This window comes from Lontra canadensis, unplaced genomic scaffold, assembly GCF_010015895.1.
Source record: "Lontra canadensis isolate GAN:19392208 unplaced genomic scaffold, GSC_riverotter_1.0 scaffold8, whole genome shotgun sequence".
Classification (NCBI taxonomy): domain Eukaryota; kingdom Metazoa; phylum Chordata; class Mammalia; order Carnivora; family Mustelidae; genus Lontra; species Lontra canadensis.
Window position 1 is genome coordinate 25949084 of NW_022631002.1, and position 25855 is coordinate 25974938.

Genomic DNA, 25855 nt, shown 5'->3' on the forward strand with positions numbered 1-25855 from the left:
CCCCTCTTCCCCCCACCCTTTCTCTTGCTTGTTGGGCTTAGGTTCCTGATGAGACTACCCTATGCCCACTTCTGCCAGGCTCACAGCCCCACACCATTTGCATTGTCAGAGACCCGGGTACATGGAGAAATAGTGACAATGACCAATTCCAATCTGAAGATGAGACCTTCACTACCGGAAAGTCAATCCCCTTGGAAGCTGGAGCCTCTAGGCCCAGAAGGGAAAGACTTCTGGAAGCCGATGCTGAGGTTAGGAGCATGAGTATGCTGTCACCAGTGGGCAGCATCTAGAGAACAGGCAGGGGGCAAGCTCTCTCTGCATCCTTCGGGACAGTCCAGGCCACCATGCACTTGCAGCCTGGAACTTTCATATCACCTGTGAGGCCATGGTTCTGCTTTTGCACAAACTTCCAAGAAGGAGGCCCAAGGGGACACACAGGCTAACTGTAATCGAAGCTCTATCTCAAGAGGAAAAGGAGGGGGAAGACGACTGGAAGGAGACAGTGTGAATGAGCGCGAGCTTCAGCCCGGCACCTTAGCACTGATCTGGTTGCTGAGGTTCCCCGCTTAATGGTGCTGTTCCTGCTGCTTGCCTGAGAGCTGGCTCACGGTGGGTGATGGCCGAGGCCCCCCCATGTGGTCTCTGGGACTCAGAGGCCCAAGCCCACTCTCCCCCACCCACCCTGTGTCCCCTGCAGTCTGCATCCTCCCTGGAGGCCAAGAGGAGCCCGATCTTGTCCTAGAAGAGGTTGACCCTCACTGGGAGGAGCACGAACGTCAGGATGGCGGCACTGACCTGCAGGGCTCAGAGGCGGTTCCAGTTGATGAAGAGGAGAACGAAGCCGTGGAGGAGATGCCCAGGTGGGAGCCAGAAAAAGCCCTGGAAAAAAGTGATTGTTTGGGAAGATAACAGGCATGTGGTAGGGAATCCCAGAGGTACCAAGGGGCTTACAGAGCAGGAACCGAACCTGCTTCCACTCCTCCTTGCTGCACCTTGCTCTGTTCGCTCTGGTCTTTCCACTTCCCATGCCCAGAAAGATCACCCACGGTTGTTTTTACAACTGCGTAATATTCCACCGTGTGAATGTGCCGTAATTGGACTAATCTGCCCACCACAGACATTTATGATTCTGAAATTGTGTTCTTATAAATAATTGTGCAACAAACACTCTGGCACAGATGTCCTTACACAGGCACATGAGTAGGTGTCCAGGACAAATTTCTGGAAGGGGGACTATGGGGTCATGGGGCATGGGAACGTGTGACCGTGGTAATGATTGCCACTTGCCCTCCATAGGGACAGCATGATCTTTGTTCCCACCAGCGATCTTGTTGATAGCCTCTCGAGCTGGGAGGTCTCAGGTCCTCGGGCCCATGACCTACATTGTAAAGATGGGGAAACTGAGGCTCAGAGAGGCTCAGGGGCTGATCTAGGGATGACACTAGGACAGCAGGGGCTGGGTCAGGTCCCTCGTATCATGAAGAGGCTGCTCAGGTGGGGTTCCTCAGATCAAGTCTTGGTTGAGAAGTTCAGCTCTGGTCTCAGGGCTCGCAGGACATCTTCCTGAAAATGGAGACAGGAATGAGATGGGGGAAACTACAGGTGGCCTCACTTCCTACTTCTGACCTCAACTCAGGGAACTGCCCCAGATTCAAGAGGAAAGAGAAGATGAGGAGGAGGATGGAGAGGAAGAGGAAGAAGAGGAGGAGGAGCCGGAGTAAGGCACTTGTGTGTTCTTCGTCTTCTCCGCAAGGGTGACCCAGGGAGGGTTACAGTGGGGGTAGTGGGGCTTCTGGTTGGGGCGGCGGGGAGCGCCTCAGTTTGTTCTGTGCTGTGTGCTGCTGGGCACTGACCAGAGAGGCTGGGGAAGCTGGGGGTCTCCCACTGTGCTCACAATGACCCGGAATTCCTATGGCCCACCACTTCACAGCCTCCCACACACCTATACCCACACCCACCACACACACACACACACACACACACACACACACACACACTAGAATGCAGCCTCCTTGGGGGTGGGGGATTTTGTCTGTTGTGCTCACTCCCACGTCCCTAGATCCTTGGTGCCAAATGAGTGTTGGCTGAATGCATAGATGGATGAGGGAAGGGGCCCATGCAAGGGGCTAACAGCCCCTGTCATAGAACCAAAGCATTGGGCTGCGTCCCCCTCCACCCCGCCCACAATGGTCCCATGGGTGCCTCTGACCCCGCGAAGGCCACCCTGGATTCTGTCCTCCTGGAATGGTTGATTCTCTGCTCTCACCCATAAAGATTATACCTGAACACACAGAGGAATCAGTCATAATAATGCTTCAAGAATGGCGATCAGAAACCACTTAAAGTTTAGTCATCAAACCTGCTGAGAGACTAGATCTTAATTATTCCAACAACTAAAAAGAAATGATCATTATATCACCCAGTAGAGGTGCTAATTGTCATCACGGTGGCAATCACATTTAATCTACAAACGTGTCAGATCAACGTGCTGCTCATCTAAAATTTATATAATGTTCTGTATCAAACATATTTCAATAATAATACAAAAAGACCACTAAGATGGAGAAGATTTTTCCCAATGTGTGTTGGACAGAAGGACAGATGGAAAGGGGACAGATGGGGAGATGGAGAGCAGACAGCTGGACCTGAGGGTGGGGTTGGGGGTGAGAGGTTTGAGATATAAAGTCAGGAGTCTGGCTGCATAGACGGAACTGGAAACCACGGGGCTGGAGGAGATGCTGGGGGAGCCGGTGTGGAGAGAGGAGAGGCCCAAAGGTACCAAAGAGGGGAGTGGGAGACGAGAAGAGCATAGAACCTGGGGGTTTCGAAGAGAGCCTCAAAAGCAGCCCACATGTCTGGGGACAGTGACAGTGCAGCTGGTAGACATGGGTGGGGGGGAGATGGTGCTTCAGAGGCAGGGGACCCGGTTGTGAAGGCCTTGGACTTGCTCTCCCAGGAACAATGGGGAGCCACTGAAGGTTTGTGAGCAGGGGAGTGGCGTGTGCAGCTGCACTGTGGAGAGGCTGAGGCAGGGAGAGCCGTGTGGAGGCTGTTATCATGGGGCAGTCCAGACTGATTTAACCTGTCCCTTGCATTATTCACTGTCCCTGGGCCCTCTGTGGTGTCCCCTGGCCCACACCCTTCCTCCCTGGCCTGAGACATGGGCTCTGCTCCTCCTGGCAGAGAGATCTGGGCAAGTTCACACCGCACAGAGCATCTGCCTCTGCATCCGTGGAATGGAGACACACACAGCCCCAGCAGAGTGGTGACAGGGCCAGCTGTGTAGCAGGCATATTAGGGCCTGGCCTGCAATGGGCGCCCCATCAAATGTCGTTGATGTTCTCATCCCCACTGAGGGTCCCTTCCAGTCCCAGGCAGGAAATCGTTGCACTGTGAAACCAACACAGGACTTCCAGGCTGGAGGCCTGCTCAGTGGCTTCTGGTTTTAGTCCACCTATCCCTAGTTCACATATAATTTTTTCATCCTTGGCTGGAGGCTACACACCTACTTGCTTGCCTCCAATGATAGGGAGCTCACAACCTCTTGAGGACTGTCCATCCCATCCTTATACACCTCTGGCTTATGAAATTATTTCCTCCACAAAAATAAGCATGTTTCCCTATGGTTTCTGTGACACAGTCCGATTTCTGTCCTCTGGGTCCCCTGGAGCCAGGCTGCCCTCCCTGACAGGTGACACCCGATCTCCTGGATGAAGACTTAGGTGCAGCCCAGCCTTGTTAGTGCAGCCCCATCTGCCATCTGCTTTCCGCCTCAGAGGCCAGCAAGTCAGTGTGCTCACACACACGCACATGTAGCAAACACACATGTGTTCTCAGTGCACAGTATACATGGGCATACACACATATCTGCACTCTATGTACACACAAATACACACAAACTGACACGCTGGGTTGTGTGCAGGTATGCACACAGTTACACCCACACATAGCCTGCACACACAACCCACACTTGCACATGCAGGCACACTGCTACGCACTCGCACGTGGCCACCCTACGCCCTGCACGCATGCTTGTGCACACAAGCACAGGTATGTAGCTACCCACAAATGCTCCAGACACGCACGTATCCACACAAATGTCTATCCAAAGTTTCCAACTCTGGGAACTTTTGGGCCCCGGGCTCCTAGGTTGGGACAAGGGCACCAGTTGGGAGAGTGAGTGATGTCCGGGCGAGGGCCAGAGTGCATGGGGCACGGGCGGAGGGACTGGGCTGTCCCTGGCTGAGGGAGGATGCTCTGGGCTGGCTTCGTGGAGGCACAGGGGTTACTGATGACGTGCACGGGCCCTGGTAACAGGCAGACGGTCGCCTAGCGACCTGGTTTCTGCCAGCAACAGCTCAGCTTTTCCTAGCAACCGCAGCCTTTCGGTCCCCACCTGGCCTCCCTGGGGGCATTTCTGCAGAGTTCCCGGCACATCCCCTCAATTTGATTAGAAGCAGGAAGGATCAGTGGCTCATCGGCGACCCAAGCCACACTGGCTCCAGAGCTGGCCTGGCAGGCTTGGGGCTGGGCTGGGGCTCTCCCAGTTGTCTCCCTGTGTGCCCCCGACCTGGGGCTTGGGATGTATGTCATCGCCCCCAGCTGACCTCCTGCATCATGGGCGTTCTTGTTGGCAAAGACGGCGAGACCCAAGTAGGTGGCTCCTTCTCCCTAAGGGCTCCCCTTCTTTCTATCAGGGTTGGGGTGCCTAGTGAGGAGTGTGCCGAGGACCCTTGCTTTGGGCTGTCACCTGCCAGGTGACCTGGGGAACAAGGAGCAGATAGTCAACTCTTGGCTACTCCCTGCACCTTTAACTCGGATGGCCGGCTGCGGGGGTCGTGCGGGGGTCGTCCGGGGGTGCCCAGCTCAGCCAGTCTTTCTGATCCTCCCCTGGGATTGGGGAGGTTTCTAGAAGTGGGTTCTCTGTGGCTTCTGGGCCAGGCAAGAGGGGGCCTTGGGCACATTGCTGACCAGGGGTAAGATGACGTTGGGTACATAGCTCCCCAGGCAGCCCCTGGTGGTGCTGACAGGGCCACGGTAGGGCTTGTTAGATGTTTCCCAATCCACGTGGGCGATTCCTAATTCCACAGATGCTGCCTCCTTTACTATTAGTAATAATAATGACGAGAACGATCATGACAACGGTGGCCATTTGTGTAATGCTTGGTGTCCATGCCAGACTCTGGGCACTGATTATTCATCCTGCTTCACAGACGAGAGAACTGGGGCTCAGCCACGGTCCCCTCCACGTCCAGGGTGCGCTGCCAGCGAGCACAGAGCTGGGAGCAAAACCAACACTTGATGCCCCATGAGAGGAGAGTTGCTTATCAGTGTTGAGAGATGGAGGATCAAGAATGACACCAGACATGGGAAGTGTTTTTGACTTTTTCATGAGATTCTCACTGGCCCTTTTGATCTCCCTCAGAGAAGTCAGGCTGGACAGGCTGAGCAGTCCTGCTGATTTGACAGATGGGCAAACAGAGGCAGCCCGAGGGCTTCCCGGTATTGTGCTCAGGGCCATTCAGGGATTTCCTGGCCTCATTCTAGAATGAGCAAGACCCCAGGCTGTGGATGTTCATGTCCTTGGCCTTCGTGCTTTGAGAACCGGGAAAGGCATGGTTCCCATCTCACGTCTAGGGGCCTTCAAGCACATTTTAATTTCTTTTAACGTCAGACTCAAAAATGAACTTTTCAATGGAATAGGTTATATATAGTATTGAATCTTATATAAATACAGTCACAAAACATAATTTTTACTTTTAAGGATGAAGGGACCCAAGAAGGCTAAACTGCTCAGGCAGAGTCATCATGTGCCCTTGCTTTTGAGACTTGAATCTCTTGAAGAAAATCTGTTTCTTCCGGGCAGGGTAGGGAGTATGACCCTGACAGCTGAGGCCCCTTACATAGAAAATAGCTACGTATCGATGAAGGGAAATGAAGAGAGCTGAGTGCCGGGATCCTCAGGACACTTGCCTCACTCCTCTGTCCCGTGGGGCCGTGTAGACTCTCAGAGGCAGGCAGCCAAGCATTGCGTACATGCCCATGTTTCATCTAGGCTTGCCTTGTGCCAGCCTTGTGACTGTGGATGGACCATCTGTGCCTTCAATTGCTGAGCTGGAATGGGACCAGTCACAGCCCTGGGCTCTCAGGGTGGTCTGGCTGAGGATGGGGGCCACTGTGACCATGTGATCACTGACTGAGTCCCTCTCCCAGGCCTCTAGCTCCAAACTGACTGGGGCTGCCATTCTGTCCCCACCTCCTCACCCACCTTGGGAGGGCTGAAGGTTGGAGCTCTGGGTAGGAGATGGTGAATCTGGGTTTCCTGGACGGTGGACACAGCAGACCACCCTCCATGAGCTGACAGAGGTCTGTGGGGCAGGGTGGGCCACCAGGAACCAGGATGCAGTTCTAATTATGGAAGTCCCATTGGCCCCTGGATCTGAGTCACCATTTTAACCCACAGGCCGCACACAGGCTTCGAAGGGCCCAGTTTAACCTGTAGATGGGCTCTTTTGTTTATCTACATATTGCTAGGAGTCTATTAACTTGGATTAATTTCTAGCATCTAAAGATTAGAGATTCTACCTTTAAAGGTGGAGTTCAGGCTCTTCTCAAAAATCAGATCTTCCAAGCCAAGTGGGGTTCCCGACTCAGATCTGTGTGGTGTCAGACAATCTGCTGTGTGACTTTGGACAGCTCAGATCACCTCTCTGGGCCTCACTTTTCTTGTACTCCCCGCCCGACCTGCATCACCAGCGTCGCCTAGAGGCTCGCAGAGGGGAGATGCTGGGAGCACATTTTGAACACTGTTCAATACGGTTTGTTCCCACCCCGCAGAGGACAATCCCTCAAGCCATCCACCATGCTTTTCTTTGCACATGCTGTTCCCCATTCCTGGATACCCTTCCTCGCCTATTCCTCACTGTAAACTCATTGTCCCTGAGGACATTGCTTCCTTCCTAGGCACAGTGGGGGTCTGCCTGGCCCATTTGGGGAGCCTCATGAGGGTGAGGACCTATTCTTGGCCATCTTTGTGCACCAGCTCCCAACAGAGGGTCTGGCTGCCGTTAGGGCTCAGGAAATGTCTAACCCCCCTAACACTAGCCCTTTCCTCCTCCCCCTTGGGGTCACAGTGTCCTGCTGGATAGCTGTCTGGAGGCGCAGGCTGGTGAGGATCCAAGTGGAGTAGACGGGACCCAGCCCCAGAAGGCCTTGCAGCAGGTACAGAGCAGCACCAGGCCTGGTACCCAACTACTTCTGGGGCCTGGCTGGGCTTTGTCTACTTTGTTTACAGAGGGATTTTCAGCTGGTGAGATGCCCCCTGGACAAAGGGGAGCAGGGTGGTGTGTACTGCAGGGCCTGGCTTATACCAGGGGTCAGATGGGGTCAGGGAGGGCCTGGGGTGACACGGCCATGGGTGGGGAGCAGCTGGTCCTTAGGCCAGTCCTCACATGGCTGTGTGACCCTGGACACATCACCTCCCCACTCTGGGCCTATAAAATGGGGCTGAAAACCCCTCCTCATGGAGTCCCACAGAGTCGTCCACTGTGAAGTGCAGTGCCCAGGTGGAGGGGTGCTGTGGCGGCTGCTTGGTCCCCACATACACAGAGCTGCATGGGAACACCCCCTGCTCTGTGCCAAGTCCAGGTGCGGGAGCCCAGGGCTTCTGGGTGCCCTCCCCTCTACATGGTGGGGGCCATCTCCTGGGTGCTCCAGCAGCTGGAGGGGCAGGGCCTGACCAATCCCGCAGAGCAAGGAGTTGAATAGGGGCCCAGGTGACCTCTTGAAGACAGATCTCCCAACAGGATCTGGGCTGGCCTGGGGCGAGGAGGGGCCTTGATGGTCCAGCTTTTGTTTCCACTTTCCTGTCCGCAGGAGCTGCCAAAGGAAGAGGCCGTGACTGTCAGTCCAGAAGGTAGGGGTGTGCTGGGGGTGGGGGGCGGGGCACAGCGCTTTGACAGATGATACTTTCAGGCTGGGGGCAGCCTGGGGATAAGGGCTCTCACCACCCCCATCTCTACTGTCCCCACACCCTTGCACCTGTCTCATCCTCAGACAAAACCTGTCCTCTGTGTCTTGGGGCCACATTATCAGAGCTTGGTGATGTATTTCAAAGGCCCCAGGGGAATTGCGGGAGGCTCTCGGGACGCCAGCAGTCCCGTGGAAACCCCACTCTCAGTCAGCCCTTCCTGCCCCCCACCCGCACTCGCTGGGAACGCAGCTCTCTGGGCTACCGTCTAGAGAGGGTTTGGATGAAACGGAGCATCTCTGAATGAAAATCAGGACCCAAGCTTGCAAAGGGCCCGTCCTGGACCCCGTGTCCTTTTTTTTTTTTTTTTTTTTTAAAGATTTTTATTTATTTATTTGACAAACAGAGACCACAAGTAGGCAGAGAGGCAGGCAGAGAGAGATGAGGGGAAGCAGGCTCCCTGAGGAGCAGAGAGCCCTACGCAGGGCTCGATCCCAGGACCCTGGGATCATGACCTGAGCTGAAGGCAGAGGCTTTAACCCACTGAGCCATCCAGGCGCCCTGTGGACCCCGTGCCTTGATGAGCTTTTTCTTCCTGGGCAGATCCCCAGGCTGAACCCAGCACATGCACTTTGCTCTTATTTGCCACTCCCACTCCTGAACCTGAGAACTCCAGTCTTGGTGTGGCAGAGTCTTGGGGAGCCAGGCTGGGGAGCCCCAGACAGACAGACATGGAGCCCTGGCCTTGTGAGACTCCATGCTTCTCAAGCCACCCTGGGAGGCAGACAGACCATTTCACAGATGAGAAAACTAAGGTTCTGAGTGGGCAGGAAGTGGCTGAGCACTCAAGGCCACAGACCTGCACTTCACTCTGGGTTCCTCCCTCCGCCTGCTGTGGGACCTGGAGCCAGGCTGTGTGACCTCTCCTAATTGTGGCTCCCAAATCGAGAAAGACAGGGCAATAGTAGTACCTGCCTCATAAGGCACTTGGTCAGAGTGGCAGGGGGACAATGTGTCGAAGGTACCCGAAGCTGTGTGGCACCGAGGCAGGAGGCCATAATGGGGACCAGCCAGCCGGCAACTGACACGGGACTAGACGCAGGTGTCCTGACCCCAGGTGTCCCAAGTTTGCTCCCCACCTGATCTTTGAAAAGCACCTTTTTTTTTTTTTACGATTTTATTCATTTATTTGTCAGAGAGAGAGTGCACAAGCAGGGGGAGAGGCAGGCAGAGGGAGACGCAGACTCCCCATTGAGCAGGGATCCCCATGCTGGACTTGATCCCAGATCATGACCTGAGCCGAAGGCAGGCGCTTAATGACTGAGCCACCCAGGCGTCCCTGATTCTAACTTTTTCTGTCTGAGGTGGAAAATGCTACATGTGGTTGGTTAACAGAGAAGCTCAAGAAGGAGGGGGGGGTCCAGTGCTGTCCCTTGGAGCTGGCGAGTAGACGAGTCAGCGTGACTTGGTGAAGCATTCAGTGTTCACTCCAGGGACACAAATGCTGTTCGGGCGTTAGGGGCAGCTGCTACAAGCACAGGCAGGCACGGGGTGGGTCCACGTTGGCGCTGGTGGGGAGGAGCCCTCCCCCACCTCCCCCAACCCTGTGTTCCTGGTTGCAGTCCCCAGGGTTCCACACCCGCCTGAGCCCCACTGGCCCCAACACCATGGCTCAGCCAGGCCAGGACGTGGAGCTGAGTCGCCTGGTCCAGGACCAGCCGCCCGGCCAGGTGGCCCCAGGGCTTGCTCCCCCAATCCTGGCAGAGCACCTCCCCAATGTGCCCAGCTACCGCCCCTCAATCACCCGCATCCCCGTCCTCATCTCCCGGAGGACGGCCTTGTCCAACTCCAACTTCGCCAAGGAGACCAGGAATTCCGTCCGTCGCCTAGGTAGTGTGATCTCGTGTACCCAGCATGCTCGCACGTGTGTTGTGGGCTCCTGCATGGCTTGGGCTGTTCCCTGCATGGGTACCATGGTCCAGGGATGGGATTAGCAGTTGAACTAGAAAACCACCCCCTCTTCCTCTGTTGATCAATGCCTTTATCTTGCTTCGTGGTGACTTAAGGGGTATTAGTCCACTTATCTCTGTACCTAAAATCCCATAATTAGCAATTAATTTCTTTGGGTTAAACATTGCATTCTGCAGATCATCATTTTTTATAGGTAGTCAATCACACCCTAGTTTAAATAAATTACTAAGATAGCTAGGCTAGGAGATCTGGGTGGAGAAAGAGAATAAATTGAGGGCAATGAGGCAGAAGTGGAATGTGGGGACCCATGTCAGACAGAATCCTACTGATCCTGAGGATTTTCTGGGACTTGGACTTTCTGAGGATTGTCAATATCCCTCCCTAGCAAATCCCATTTTAGGAATGGAGAGACCCCCAGGTGGCTGTAGGCCAACTAGGAGGGGAGGCATCCTCAGGGGCCAGTGAAGAAGGAGGGCAAGTCTGGATTCTGGTAGCCCTTGGGCTCCCGCTGCTTGCTTCGGGATGACAAGAGGACTCAGGGACAGCAGGGTGCTTCTGGACTAACCCCTATCACTTTCTCCTTTAACTTAAGCCACACCCACCCTCTTTCCCTTTTCATTTGTTTATTTTGGGGGGATAGTGTGCAAGGTTGCCTGTGAGGTCAGTAGACAGGCAGCATGGAACATTTCATGAGTAGAGATCCACTGCTGTCTTCTCTCCTTGGCTTGCAATAGGCACAGAACGAGGGCGATCAGCCCCACCACAAGGGTTGACGCCCCCAGGCGGGGTCTTCTGGGCAAGCCCTAGATCCACTCACTCCTGAGTGTCCCCTAATTTCCACCTCCCCCACAGATCCCTTCTGAATTTTTGCTATATTCTGTACCAATTCTACTTTGATTGGCTTGTCATTTTTCTTTCAGTGAAATCATTCTTTAAATTTAATTAAGTTTATTCAATCAGGAACCTTTACTATACTATTCCAGTGGGCAACCATCATTGCTTGCCATAAATAGAGGGCATAAATAGAAATAACTGCAAATGAACTGAAAACCAAGTCATGCAGAGAATTTCAGCAAAGGGTGATGGCCTGCAGAAGGCTCCCAGGGGAGACCTGCCCTCTTAGCCACAAAGGTGTTAAGGCTGAGGGGCACGGGGCTGAGACTGTCTCTGTGCGTTCAGAAGCTAGAGAGGACTGAAATGGGAGGAATGTTCTCATTCCACATTTCCTTTGTCGTGTCTTTGCCATCCAAAGTCACCTTGTGTCCTCCCTGGTCCCTGGGAGCCTCCCCACTTGGGGAAACAGTCCCACTTCGGGGTTGGGACCATAGGCTGATGCAGCCATGGTGGTACGGCCCGCCATGGTGTGAGATGCTGCAGGTACGGCATGGCAGCCTGTAGGCAGCCCCGTGTCCAGGATGCTGCTTGGCCTGGAGCAAGCTTTTGTCCAAATGGAGACCTCTGCATGAGCGGGTCACTAGCCTCAGGATGAAGGAAGAGGATAAATTTTAGAGCCTGGCTGCCTGGGTCCAAATCTTGGCTCTGCGGCCAGTTCCTTCACCGCTCTGTGCTTCAGTTTACCCACAAGATGTGGACGGCAATAACAGTGCTCTTCTAGAAGGGCCCGGAAAGGGGAAAGAATTAATCTATATAAAGCACTAAGAGTTTAGTGAAACGGATGGCAGGCACGTAGGAAGGGCTTTATAGTAAATATGACTCTTCTCTCAACCAAGTTAATCATGCCGTGTTATTCTTTTTTTCATAATGTGATTTTGTTCTATAAACATGAAACACCGGGCTTAGGGGTTTTCCTCCATTCCTGGGGGCGACAGAGGTTGCAGAGTCTTGCTCAGGGTGAGGCGGGGTGGGGGAGGACCTGCCCCCTCCCAGGTTCCCCAGGACGGCCTTATGGAGGCTCCTGGGGCTATGCTGGGGGCAGTGTGGGGCGCTGAGCATTTTGGACAGTCCCCCCACCCCGGCCCGGTCCGGGAAGCTGGTTAAGGTCCCTCGTGCCTCACGCTCTCTCCTGCTTTCCACAGCCTGGGGAAATCTCTTGTTAGTCTGGCAACACCTCTTCCTTAAACGTTTAGAAACTTCTCTATTCCTGCTCGTCCTCTTCCTCTGAGGGCTTAAGGCTTAGTAGAGCAAATGCCAAAAGGTCTTGCTCAGCTTCCCTCCTAAGCCACATTCCACAAAGTGCCGGCTTTTCCCCATGGCGGCCATTTAAAAAGAAAGTCGAGTCTCCAAGGGCTTCAGAATGCTCCTCGTTCTGGGTACAATAGGCCCGGCTCTCAGCGAGTGGTCCCCCCCAGGTATGGCCGAGAGAGGGGGGCCCTGTCTTGGCCCCTGAGCGTCCTCTGAGCTTTGCCTCAGGCAGGCCTGTCCCCACAGTCCCTGGGGTGGGTGATAAAGACTGAGGCAGGGCCACCCCAGACTTGCAAGGGAGGACCCTGTCCTGGGATGTGGGACCCAACACACGGGACCCAGCACTAGGCCTCTCAGAGGTCAGGAGAGGAGTTGGGCTGATGAATTTCAGGGGGTCCTGGCACATCCAGAAACAAGGAGGTACCAAAACACATTCCCAAACAAGGGTGACACATACTTCAAGGAGAGGCTGTTATCCTTGATTGCGAGGAACTGCCCAATGTCTCCATTTGAGGCCCTTCAAGAATGTGAGGCCGTGTGCCTTTGTGACTCCCACTTTGGGATGGAGAAACTGAGGCCCAGAGAGGGGAAGCACTGAGGCTGTGCTAGGTCAGGCCCTCAGACTTGGACTCTCTCAGCCTCCCCCTGCCCTTTCTGGGTGCTGCCCTTCCCACCCCCCACCACTCCTGCCAAACCCCAGGTCCTTGAGCCTTCCCTAGGCCCTGGGAAACCAGAGCTTGGGAGACCTGGACTCCAGACCGCGCTCCGGACCTTCTGTGGCCTAAAGGTGTCATGGCTTCGTCTGCAGCTCCTGGGCTGGTGTCTGGGGTGGCCAAGGGCCTCAGAGGCCCCCGGGATCTGCATTCTTGCACCCCTGCATGGAGCTTTCCAGTGGGCCCCACTGGGAGGGGAGGCTCTTGGTGGCCCCTCCAAACATGCTTTCTGTGGCTTTATTCAGAACAGAGCAAAGCCCTTGGGACCTGGCTTCTCTCTCTCTCTGACTGTCCTCTCCTCCCTCTCTCCAAGTGCCGGCTACAAAGGAGCTCCCGGAAGTGCAGGTGGAAGATGTTGACACGGCCCACCATCCCCTCATCGTGGAGAACCCACCCACACCCGAGCTGCCACCACCTTCTCCTGCCAAATCCGACACCCTCGCGGTCCCAGGATCTGCCGCAGGGTCCGAAAGGTCAGCTTTTATGCTTCTCTTGGGCTTCTCACAGCACCGTCCCCTCTGTCCATTTGGCAGAAGGAGAGACTGAGGCCAGAGTGGGGAAAGCAGCTGGCCCAAGGTCACTCAGTGACTTGGTGTCAGAACTGGGACTGTGGCCCCACTTCCTGGTCCTCAACCCTGATTTAGGACTCTATAAAGAATTCTCCAAGGAAGTCCTGTCCCAAGTACTGTCAGCTGTAAGATAGAAGGTGGTTAATAAATGTGGAATAAATAAATGTGGAATAAATAAATTTCCACCCCCTTGTTTTACTTTAAAATAAGGGAATGGAGATACCAAAAAAACACTAGAAAAATAAGCATCCCTTGTCCCACTACACTACCTTGTCTATGGGCTCATGGTTTTGTGTGGTTTTCACTGGAGGGGTGACTTGGATCACATTTTTTTAAAAATATTTTATTTATTTATTTGTCAGAGAGAAGGAGAGAGAGCGAGAGCACACAAGCAGGCAGAGAGGCAGGCAGAGGCAGAGAGAGAAGCAGGCTCCCTGCTGAGCAAGGAGAGCCCATGAGGGACTCGAACCCAGAACCCTGGGATCATGACCTGAGCTGAAGGCAGCCGCTTAACCCACTGAGCCACCCAGGCGTCCCGGATCACATTTTATTAGAGACCACATCTGACCTTCCTCCAGCTCTGTGTGCCAGAATGAACTTCACAAATCCCTTCTTGTTGGACACCGTCCATAGTGAAGCTCTGGACATCTTTTGGGCTACTTTCTGTCCTTGGGCTCCTTTCTCAAAAGTGGGAATCTTGGTCAAGGTTGTGCACATTTTTATGCTTCTTGACAGAAATTTGTTGCATGATTGGAGTTGGTTTTGAACAGCCTGAGCCAGGTAACAGAGAGTTCTTGTATACAGCTGTAGGCAAACTGTGAAGTGCAGTTCAGTGCTTTGCGAATGACTGCATTTAAGCTGCAGGGGAGCTGCCAGTGCTTCTCCTGTGGTGGTCGCACTGGGAGATAGTTCCTTTTTCTTGATTAATCATTGCTCCCGTCCATGGGTCCTTGAGGACTCTCTCAGCCAAAGTAAAAAGCCTGCTGTAACAGAGATAGCTAGATGTGGCCAACTGAGGGCTCTCTGATTTTAATGTGAAGAAAAGAGTTATAATCTCATCTAGCCTTGGAACACAACTCACTGTCCCATTAATTCTTTTGTTTCATTCATTGAACTATGCAGAACACAGCAGAAACAAACAAACAAACAAAAAGAGCTAATATTGTTACAGACATCTGGCCTACCTCTCTCTGTTTTCTTTTTATAGGCTAGGTTGGGGGTGGATATCTGGGCACAGAGAGGGGAGTAGGCTCCTTTGGGAATAGAATCTAAGCCCTCTGCCTTCTGTTTATGGGATGGGCCTATGAGTCTTCTCTTGTTCTTATCATTGACTCATTGACTCATTCATTCATTCATAAACATTTATTGAACATCTTCATGTATTAGGCTCTCTCTGGGTGCTGGGGGATGCATCATGGAGAAGCCTGACAGGGGCCTACTGTCCCAGAGCTGATGTTCTGGTGGGACTGAGATAGACAATGAACAAGGAATTAAATAAACAGACAAGACTGTCCTAGAGAGTTCTAAGTTGAACCTGACTTTGAGAAATCAGGGGAACCTCTACCTGAGTCTTTGCCTGAGCTTGACCCCGAGAGGGGAGAATTCTGATACCTGACTTGGGAAGCCTATGGGACTGCCTATGGTCAGGGGTGGAATGAGCATTGTGGGCAACTGATAGGCACCAAAAAGCCATGGAAATCACAGACCCTGATGGAGGGGCACATGGGCTGGGCCCTGCCTCATAGCTTAAAGCCTTGGTTTGAGGTGACTCCCATCTTACCACTTACCGATGTGAGGCTTGAGGCAAGCCAGTGAACACTCCTAATCCTCTGTGTTCCTACTGTAAGATGGGGATAGACACACCACCTGTTATGAGATTGCTGGAAGAATCCAGTGAGCTAACTCGTGCAAGGTGCTCGGCTCAGGGCTGCACGTGAAGCAGGGCTGTGGGAGCCTGGCTGCTGATGGCGTTCCACACTTTGGCATCTCGGGCAGCATGTGCCCTCCTGGCTCAGGAGAAGGCACCAGGCCGGGCGCAAGAGGACTGAGTTTGGGTCTCACCTGTGCAAATGCTAGCCTTGGTGTTAACGGGTGGGAATTTTAACTAGAGTGTGAAGGAGGTGAATCTGTGAGTGTTGCCATTCTTGGTGAGCTGGCAGAAGGCCATAGGATAGTTTCAGAGCCTCCTGGAATAAAGGCAAGGCTGCACATCCCTCCATCTGTTCCCTCTAGAAGCCTCTGAGATCCTGAGTCGAGATGGTTGAGGATGGGCAGAGTGACAGGCAAATTCACACCCAGACACCATCAGCCGGGACTCCGATGGCTGCAGATGCAGAGTCCTGTGGAAGACGTGGACTGAATGACAGGGCACCCCGGGGAGGATTTGCTCTTCCTTCCTCAGACAGGGAGCCTGGAAGGTGTGTACTAGGAGGGGAAAGCAGAAGAACATTTTAGCTGAGGCCCCACTGAGTCCTGAGTATCTCACTGAGTTGAGTAGATCTGGTCCCATTTTACAGATGGGGAAACTGAGATGGTTCAGAGAGTTTAAGTCACTTGCCAAGGTCACACACTAGTGGGAAGCAGGACTGGGATGCAAAATCCAGTCTGCCTGATACCAAGTCAATGTTGTTACTTTTACACTAGGACATTGAACAGATGTGGAGACTGAGGTCCAGAGGGCGACTGTGTCCCTTCCCTCTCTCTTTTTTTCTCCATGAAGGCAAGTGAGGACCCTTTGGTGGCACCAACACCCCTGGCCCCATTCCCCCCCTGCCCAGGGTTCAGCCCTGGGTGATCTGCAGGGGTCAAGATTGGCTCCCTTCCCCCTGTGGCTCCTGCCCTCGCTGAAGGCCCCTCCATGTCTGTGTCCTTGCAGGAAGAGGCTGCTCTCCCAAGATGATGATGTTGAAGAGCTCAAGGCACTGTCACCAGCTGAATCACCCATGGTCGCCTGGTTGGACCCGTCCAGCCCAAAGGGCACTGAGTGAGTGGGGAACACCCCTGGGTTTCAGAGGGTGGTTGGAAGTCTGGGTGGGGATGAGCAGACAAGGAGAGAGGGTTGAGTTGGTGGGGGAGAGTATGGATGTTTCTAGAACCTTCCACCACTTTGCCAACAGCTTCTGAGCAGTAAGACAGAGCTGGGTCTCCTGTCCAGGCTGCTTCTGGCTGGCCTAGGGGTTCTGTACAGTCTGTAAAATGCACAGAGGCTTTGTTGTAAAGGAGAGAGAGGCTCCCGGCCCCTCAGCCAAGGTTGGGTCCTGGCTCTAAACCCCTGAGAAGGTCAGCAGGGGGATTGAGGACCACAAGGATCTCCAGGGGTCTAAACTCAGGGAGCTTGTTAAAAATACGGATTCCCGGGGCACCTGGGTGGCTCAGTGGTTTAAAGCCTCTGCCTTCAGCTCAGGTCATGATCTCAGGGTCCTGGGATCAGGCCCGGCATTGGGCTCTTTGCTCGGCAGGGAGCCTGCTTCACCCCCATTTCTCTCTGCCTGCCTCTCTGCCTACTTGTGGTCTCTGTCTGTCAAATAAATAATAAAATAAAATCTTTAAAAAAAAAAATACAGATTCCCAGCTCCCAGCCCAGACCCACTGGATCAGAAGCTCAGACAGTGGGCCCTGGGGGACTGACATCTTTACAAGCCTTCAGCTGACTCTGATTATAAACTGGTCTGTGGGACAGTGTTTAGAGGCCACAGTGAGGGCACTGGGACCTGGGTCTGTGACATCTAACTATTCCAGGGGCTGGGCCAACAGAAGATGTTTTCTGGAAGAGTCTGGGATGCCTGGCTGATGGTGAATCCCCCGGTCCCTGGCTCTGGCCTGGGACCCCCATCCTATTCCCAGCCTCAGATTCTAGAGGGGACACAGGAGGCACTGGGCTTTCCTGCCAGCCTTCCCGCCCCCCCTCCCCATAATTTTATGGAGTATGTTTTAGGGAGCTGTGGAAAGTTCAGAAAAGTTAAAAGAGAAAGAAAAATAATCCAAACCTCACCCATAGTTCACTGGTCCGTGTGAATATACAGTGCAATTCCATCTTATGCAGTAGGGTAAGGACAGGGTCAGGGTTTAGTACCAGAAAACAGGGCAGGAATCAGTTATAATAATAAAAATTACCCTTGAAGCCTCTTAAGGAGTTCAGCGCGGGGACCCGTACATTAGTGAGGTGGGTTCAGCTGCTATAACAATTAGACCCCACAGATGCAGTGGCTTAAGCAACACAATGTCTCATTTATCATAATCATGTCACCAGACACCTGTTTCAGGTCAGTGGTGGGTTCTCCTCCAGGCAGTCGTTTAGGGACCCTGGTGGCAGCAGCTGTGCTACCTGTGTGTGGCTTCTGAGGCCCTGCGGGTCAGCCCTAGACGGAGAGAATGCCAGACAGGGGGCCCAGAGATGCACACAGCAAGTCCGCTCACGTTCTTCTTGGGGGAGCCCGCCCGGCCGCCCTCACGGGGACTCTGAGTCCCAGCGACCACTCCCCACGGGCGGGAGCGGATGTGGGCAAGCAGTTTGCGTCTCCGCATACCTGTGTGCCCTTTTTTGTTGGGGTCCCCATGCTGCTGGTCCCCAGCTGCCTCGTCAGGTGAGCACCCGGAGACTAGGGGACTTGATTGCCGGTGCCCCCATGTCAAAAAACAGATAGATGTGAAAACACTAGGATTGCACTCAGCTCAGCACGATGGTCAGAAGGACGCCACGCAGAGGACAGCTGATTTGCGGCCTGTCTCAGCCCACCCAGCGTGCTTGCCCCAGGCTGACCGGCGCCTCGGGCAGACTCCCATTCATTCTCTCTGTCCATCTCTCTGTCCATCTGTCTCTCTTGCTGCGAGTACAGACAGTTTAAATTCCTAGAAGTTAAAAGGATATGGAATGGATCTGCACTGTTTTTTTCCATCAACTATTTCCTGAGCCAAAAGCATAGCCCTGTCCCCTCTTTGATCTGTCCCAGACGCCAATCTCCTGGGAACCCCAAACTGGAGCTAACTGTCCTGACCCGAGTTCCAAGAGTTTCCCCCTAAATCACAAGTAGGATCAAAGTTTTCTCAGAACCGCCCATCGGAATCAGATCCTGTGTGGTACATTCTCTAAAAGCTGGGCACCCAGGTGTGAGCCTCAGACTGAATTTCCTCCTAGGAGCTATTAAAGTGGGTTTGATGTTTCTGGTGTCAGAAGGAAACTGGGGCAGCTTTTGCCTCCTTTGGGCTGGGTGGGATACAGAGGCTGCTCAGCTGTTGCCCGGGGGCATAGGGGTCCCTTCCCATCTAGCCTGCTCAGCATCAGGTGTGTCCACAGTGGCCAGGATCGTGCAGCCTCGGTGGCCAGCCAGAACAGCGCCATCATCAACGACCGGCTGCAGGAGCTGGTGAAGCTTTTCAAGGAGCGGACAGAGAAGGTGAAGGAGAAGCTCATCGACCCTGACGTCACCTCCGATGAGGAGAGCCCGAAGCCCTGTAAGGCCAGAGCTGGGATGGTTCAACCTGACAGAAATGGGTCCCCTAGAGCCCCTTGTAAGCTCATGGTGAGGATACCCCCAAGGAAATGGTCGGGGTGCTCCCCACTGTCTGGATTTTTGGGTCCTGTATGTACAGCTTTAGCTATGGAACCAGGGGAGGGAATAAGGTCAAAGTTGTGACTGATGATCCAATCGGATTTGGCTCCCCCACCCCCCCACAGGGCAAGTACTTCCTCCTCGACCCTTCTGGCCCTTTCCCATTGGCAGGCAGGTGGTCCAGCCTGGGTGGGATCTCATGGCCTTATACGCAGATGGTGTTCACCCCCCAGTTTTCTTTTCAGTCTTATTTTTTGGAGGCCTCATTTGCAATAGTCTCATGGAGCTTCCTGAAAGTTTCGTGCTTTCCAGGTTCCAGGAGGAAATGAGAGAAGTGCTCTCTTGTCAGGGAGGTTTTCCAGGTCTTTCCAAAGGAGGACTGTACCTTCGAGCTCAGGGCACTAACAACAGACCTAGCAGGGCCTGGATCCACAGTCCTAAAGCTAGAAACACAGTCATACTGAACCTACAGAAGTCAATGCCTAGGTCACCAACGCCATCACCTTCAATGCACAGGGAGGCTGTGGTCTCCTTCAGTGTCTCATTTCAGAGATGAAGGAGTTCAGTTTTCTGCTCTGAAAAACCCAGAGCAAGGTTTCCCTGGTTTCTGGCTCTTGAGGGCGGGGTTCTGGGGTACGAAACGCCCCTAGCCCTCCAAAGAGAACCAAGGGGGTCCAAACACAGATGCACAGACTTCTGAAAACGCCTAACTTGCCCAGAAACACTTCATTCTGGGCCATCCCTGAGAAGCAGCTTCAGCCTGGCAGCTGGTAAGAGTATCTGGCCGGGTGCCGTGGGCTTTGCTGTGGACAGCACCCAGGCTTCCGCACGCAGAGCTGACAGCAGGGGATGGGGGGCCGCCAGGGTCCCCGCGGCTCCAGGTCCAGAGCCTGTGGTTGGTTGCCCTCTTTCTGTAGCCTCTCAGATGGTCCCCCATGTCCTCCTGCAGCCCCAGCCAAGAAAGCCCCGGAGCCGGTCCCAGAAGAGAAGGCGGCTGAGGCCGGGCAGACTGAGGAGGAGCACTATTGCGACATGCTCTGCTGCAAGTTCAAGCGCCGCCCCTGGAAGTCCTACCAGTTTCCGCAGAGCATCGACCCTCTGACCAGTGAGTCCGGGTGGGACCGGGCCAGGCACTGCTGCCACCGTGTGCTGTGTGAGGGCAGGGGGCCCAGTGAGAGGAACCAGGGGTGGGTGGGGGGGGGAGAGCGAGGGAGCTCCAGAAGCAAACAAGCAAAGCCCCTGAATAGGAACCTACCATCACCCTCACCTGACAGAGAAGGAAACTGAGGCACGACTAGTTGGTGGCAGACTAGGAGCCCTACCCTGACTCTTGCCCGAGTCTGCCTTCTATTCTGCTCTCGAGGGCCCCTTGTTCAAATTACACACAGCAGAGAAGGGCAGAGATTCTTCTGACATCTGAAGTGAATTCCCCTCACTTTGCTTTTATTTAGCCCGTGGTCTCATCCTCCGCAATGACAACCCTTTCTATGGGCACAGCACTTTACAGTTTATGAAGCTCCCAGCCTTTCTTAGCTGACCTCTCCTTGTGCCTTCCCTGGGGAGCAGGGTAGGTGCCAGAGAGAGATGTTCCTGTGGTCACACAAGAAGTCCTGGGGAGATAGGATGCTAATCCTGGTGTCCATTGGGTCTCTAAAATGACCGCGTGACCCATGACTTCTATCCATGCACCCACCCACCTGTCTGTGCCCATCTTCCAGGCATTATTTACTGTTGTGTATTTACTAAAGCAGGAAATACATTTTTGGAAATATTTCAATGAGAATGAGAGCGAACGTGTTTTCTAGTTAGCTGCCTATTATCTAATACACCCCCATCCCCCAGCTGAGTATTCTGGTTTATTAGGGCCTGGCAGTGATTTATTTTTAAATCAGAGATAGTTTTACACACACACAGGCACACGCACACACGCAGGCACACAGGCAGACGCACACAGGCAGGCACACAGGCTCACGCACACACGTGCCTACCCCACTTACAGAAGTGCCACATCTAGGAATAGACTCGTGGAAAGAAGGACGCCCTCCCCTGATGCTCTTGTAAGGAGCCCTCCTCCGACCGACGTTCTAGAACAGTCCCGCCCCCTGGCTCCTCCACAGACCTGATGTACATCCTGTGGCTGTTCTTCGTGGTGCTGGCCTGGAACTGGAACTGCTGGCTGATTCCCGTGCGCTGGGCCTTCCCCTACCAGACGCCGGACAACGTCCACCTGTGGTTGCTGATGGACTATGTGTGCGACCTCGTCTACCTTCTGGACATCATTGTGTTCCAGATGCGCCTGCAGTTTGTCAGAGGGGGAGACATCATTGTGAGGCCCGGGCAGAGGGAGGGGGCCGTGTGGCCGGGGTGGGGGGTGGGGTGGCGCAGTGGGACCTTCGGGAGCCCTACCTGGGCTGCTGCTGTAATAGATGAGACGATTGAACAAGGTCTCGGGGACGTGCACCCATGATTGTTCAAATTACACACAGCAAACCCTGATCATGGGTGAAGGGGCTCCTGGACCACCAGGTGGACCTAAAGAGGGCAAGTGGGCCAGGGAACGACCTTCAGACTGACCTGGTTCAAATCCCAGCTCTACCACTGATAGCTCTGCAGGCCCCCTCTGAGCCTCTGTTTTGTCATCCTAAAATGGGGGAACTCATTGTTCCCACCTCGTAGCGTTGCAGGGAGGGGTATTGAGATGATGTCCGCAGAGCCCTTCAGCATGGTAAGCAACATTTCCTGGGGGTCCTGCAAAGAACACACTGCCTGAACCAGTGTGAGACCCTGTGCCCTGGTCAGGCCCCACTACCCGGGGAGGAAACTGGATCCTCATTTTGACTTGGCGAAGGCAGAGGGCCCAGTCCCTGTATCTCTGTGCAGGTCACTTTCCCAAATGTCACCCTGGCGGGGGGCTGCTCCTCTGTGTGCAGGCGGGCACTTGTTGTGTCTCTAGAACAATTTAGAGGAACCAGAATTCCCTGGGCAGCTTCTTCCCCAGCCTGATGAGAGCAGCAGCCGTTTCCTCGGAAAACCAGGTTACAAAGGGTCCGGTTAAGACCCATGTGCTAGGAGAACGACCCTAATATTGGCTCCCCAGCCAGGAAGTCGGAATCTAGCTGGGTGACCTTGGACCACTTCCCGCTCTCCGGGAGGTCTACCCTCCCCCCTTGCAGACCTGTGGACCCTAAGGCTTTCTCTCCCCAAAGCTCAGCTGCCCCTCTGAGGCTGTTCCTCTGATAGGAAGGTGGAAACTCTGCAGGGCTGTCCAGGCGGCTCCCTTGGGGTCAGGGATGAAGCTCGTGGGCCATCTCACAGTCAGCATTCCATTTCTTTCAGACCGACAAGAAGGAGATGCGCAATAACTACCTGAAATCTCGCCGCTTTAAGGTGTGTACCAAGGGTACAAGCTTCCGCCGCGCCTTGAAGGGAGGTGTGGCTGGGGACTCTGGGTGCTTCGGGGCCAATGTGATGTGAATCCCACCAGAATCCCACTGCTAGGCACAGGGAGGTTTGTGGGTACAAGGCTCTCTGCCCCTCTGGGTGCATTCCGACCTCACCCTTCCGCCCAAGGTAGAGACCCTATCATTCCCCCAGCCCCCAACCCCCTGGGGCTGCCTGTTTTATACACTGTGGTGTCCCATGGGGATTTCAGATGGACATGCTCTGCCTCCTACCCTTGGACTTGCTCTACCTGAAGTTTGGTGTGAATCCTCTTCTGCGCTTGCCCCGCTGTTTGAAGGTAGGCTTCCCGTCCAGGGCCTTCAGCTCTCCTGTGCTCTGCACTAGCATCATGATGTCCCCCCTGAGCAGCACTGGGGAGCGGAGCCGGGCGGGGTGTCAGGGTGGCCCCAGAGGGGATGGGAAATTCCCTGAAAGTGTTAGAGCTTCTTCACTGTGCTGTGTGTTAGGGATTTGTTCCAGAAGCTTAATAAGTACATAGTCTTCAACCCTACGAGTGTTGTTAGTACCAGCATTTTACCAGAGAGGTTAAGTAACTTGCCCTAGGTCACACAGGTCAGAAGGAATAGAGTCAGATTTGAACCTAGGCAGTATGCCTCCACTGTCTGTGCCTTCAGTCATTACAGAAACACAAGAGAGGGACTTCTGCTTTAGGATGGTCTGCATCTCAAAGATGGGGACACTGAGGATTGAAAACCTTGGGTGACTTGCCCAAGGTCACAGGAGCCGGGAAGTACCCAGGATAGATTTGGATGTGCAGCCTAATACCTGTCTCATTGTTCGTTGCTGCTTGGTGTCATGATAGTCGTCCCTCCTGCCACTGGGGCAGAGCCAGTGTCCCAGTGAAGGTGACACAGTGTAAAGGAGAGACCAGGGAGTGGTCCGTTTAGTGTGACCAGGGTTGACAGCCAGTTGGAGCTCTTGGAATCCCCCAAGTGGGATTTCCTGGCAGACCAACTGTGGATCCACAAGCCGAGTTTTACACCCCCCGCCCTGCCCATAGTGATGGGATTCATATCTGGTGTTTAGCATGACTCAGGACAAAACTTGGAGCCTCGGGGGAGAGAGAGCCAAGCCCACAGCCCCCTGCATCCCATGTAAACTCTGGAGGGACTTCAGGAGGACCCCTTGGAGGATGACCAGCTCATGGCTCAGGGAATTTCCCCCACGGTCATTCTCCAATGTCCACAACACGTGTGCCGTGTGGCCACTTTGAGTATGCTCTGGGATCGAATCCTGCCTCTGCCACTTAGCAGCTGTGTGCTTTGGGCAGCTGCCTCAATGTCACGAAGTGCCCGTGTCCTCTCTGTAAAGGGAGAATGGTACCACGTACCTCACGTGTAAATTAGCAAGAAAGTCATGAATAGAAAGCGCGGCCGTCAAAGGTGCTCAGTAAAGAAGAGAAGCTACTATCACGCTTTTATTATAAAAACAAGCCTTTGAAGGATCTAGGTAAGGGGCGGTAGGGGTGCTGTTTCTTTATCAGATGGTTTCCGTCATAAGCAAATGTTGCAAACAGGGTTCTTAACCTGAGAAGCGTCACCCCTGAAAATGTCATGATAGGCTTTGGGAGGTTTCTGGGAGCCCCCCACACATATGCAAACTGTGAGAACAGGACTAGGCGTAGTTTCTAGGGGAAGACAGGTCACGGTTTCCCATGGATTGATAAAGGGAGTTTCTGGCCCCCACCCCTCGGAGGGCTCCAGACCTCTGATGTTGGACGCTTACTGTCCAGCCTCCTCTGGGGGGCGCTGCAGAAGGAGCCGTCCGTGCTGGGGCCCAGGGGAGGCTAACACCGCATGCCACGGGTGGTGGGCCGTCCTGATGTTTTGCTCTTCCTCCCAGTACATGGCCTTCTTCGAGTTTAACAGCCGCCTGGAAGCCATCCTCAGCAAAGCCTATGTTTACAGGTGAGACACGCATGCACACACACGCGCACGTGAGCGCACACACAACACAGGCTGTTTGCGGCAACAACAGCACTAGGCATTCTCTACTCATATTTCTTCCCCTTTTAAGCTCCTCTGGCCCCATGGGCCCCAGTGCTACCGGAAGCCAGGCCTCTTCCTGGCCCTTCTCTGAAGGGATGTTTGTTTTTCTAGAGAGCCAGGAATGTCCCATTTCCCCCAATTGTGAGGAGGGCACACAGAAGTCCGTGTGCTCGGCTCACCGCTATTTCCACGGAGCCGGGCATCACTTTGATCTCAGCTCGGGGAACTGGGCCCCTCAATCCTGCTCGATCACAGTGGGCGTGATTGGAAGGACAGTGGGCCCTCTCTCAATGCTGGAGAGTGGGGCACAAGCCCAGCTGGGCCACGGGCAGGGGCAGAGCTTCTCCACGTCTCTCACGACGTGGTCCTTCTCTGCGCATGTCTGTCCCTTCCCGCCCCCTCCAAGGCTACAGCTCCTGCTGTCCTTTGCTGTCCTTCACACCCCCAGAACTATCGGCACATGGGGCTCAGGGCCATCCCAGGCCCTGGCCTTGACAACTTGCCATTCACACGCCACCATCCCTAGCTGGCAAAGTCTCCAGCAAGCATGTGGTTGGCGCAGTCCATCCAGACGGATGTCCATCCTGCCAGGTGTCTGCCACGCGTCCATCCTGCCAGGCAGTGGGGCCGGACCGTGACATTCCATCAGGGGCATGACCTAGGCACATGTCACGGGTGGGTAAAGGTGGGTTTGTTCCCTGCAGCCCCTACCCTTGGGGCGAGAGATCATGGCCACCTGCTCCGCCACTGTGTTCATGCGTGTCCTTCCTCTGCAGGGTGATCAGGACCACGGCTTACCTGCTCTATAGCCTGCACGTGAACTCTTGTCTGTACTACTGGGCATCAGCCTATCAGGGCATTGGCTCCACTCACTGGGTTTACGACGGCGTGGGAAATGGGTGAGCCACAGTCTTCTTCCTGGGGCTGTAATTCACTGAGGGTCCCGGAAAGAGGTCCCATTGCTGCCCTGTTGCTGAGACTGTCATAGTCCCAAGGAGCCACTGACATGAGGGAGTTGGAGGACCACATCTCTGTGTCCTCACTGAGCTAACATTTCCTGAGCACCAGCCATGTGCCAGGCAGAGGGGGGCACAAACAGGAACAAGACTTGCTAGAAAGGTCCTTTCAGCCTCCTAGAGCCTAGGAGAGTTGGCAAATTTGCCTCCCACGTGCATCTACTCCTTTATCCCATGAACAAGGCCAACTGGGAAGGAGGCCAGAGCACACCTCTCAACATAGCTCCCCAGGCATCGCTAGCCATGCGGGAGCTGGCAAACAAGGTGAACCCTACTTGCCAGTTCAGAGAGCTGCCGCATGTGTGGGACATGCTCATGTAGTGACGATGACAATGGTACTACTATAATCATAGCAGCGAGTACTTAGAGCAGAGAACGCTTATTCTGCACCAGCCCTGCTTTAAGTACTGAACACAGTAACTCACTTAGTCCTTCCAGTCATCACTCGAGATGGGCACTGTCATCATTCCCATCTT

General features: G+C 54.1%; 1 protein-coding gene across 1 annotated transcript in view; it reads left to right on the forward strand.

Moving 5' to 3' along the window:
• The window catches only part of CNGB1 (cyclic nucleotide gated channel subunit beta 1), a 62004-nt gene that overhangs the window by 14208 nt on the left and 21941 nt on the right, over nucleotides 1-25855 (forward strand). The window contains exons 12-23 of the mRNA XM_032854367.1: nucleotides 698-860; nucleotides 7134-7221; nucleotides 7876-7915; nucleotides 13109-13268; nucleotides 16240-16347; nucleotides 18658-18815; nucleotides 19863-20018; nucleotides 21031-21239; nucleotides 22250-22300; nucleotides 22566-22652; nucleotides 24218-24282; nucleotides 25140-25262. Coding sequence (XP_032710258.1) covers nucleotides 698-860; nucleotides 7134-7221; nucleotides 7876-7915; nucleotides 13109-13268; nucleotides 16240-16347; nucleotides 18658-18815; nucleotides 19863-20018; nucleotides 21031-21239; nucleotides 22250-22300; nucleotides 22566-22652; nucleotides 24218-24282; nucleotides 25140-25262 — 1408 coding nt within the window. The remainder of the gene's footprint in view (nucleotides 1-697; nucleotides 861-7133; nucleotides 7222-7875; nucleotides 7916-13108; nucleotides 13269-16239; nucleotides 16348-18657; nucleotides 18816-19862; nucleotides 20019-21030; nucleotides 21240-22249; nucleotides 22301-22565; nucleotides 22653-24217; nucleotides 24283-25139; nucleotides 25263-25855) is intronic.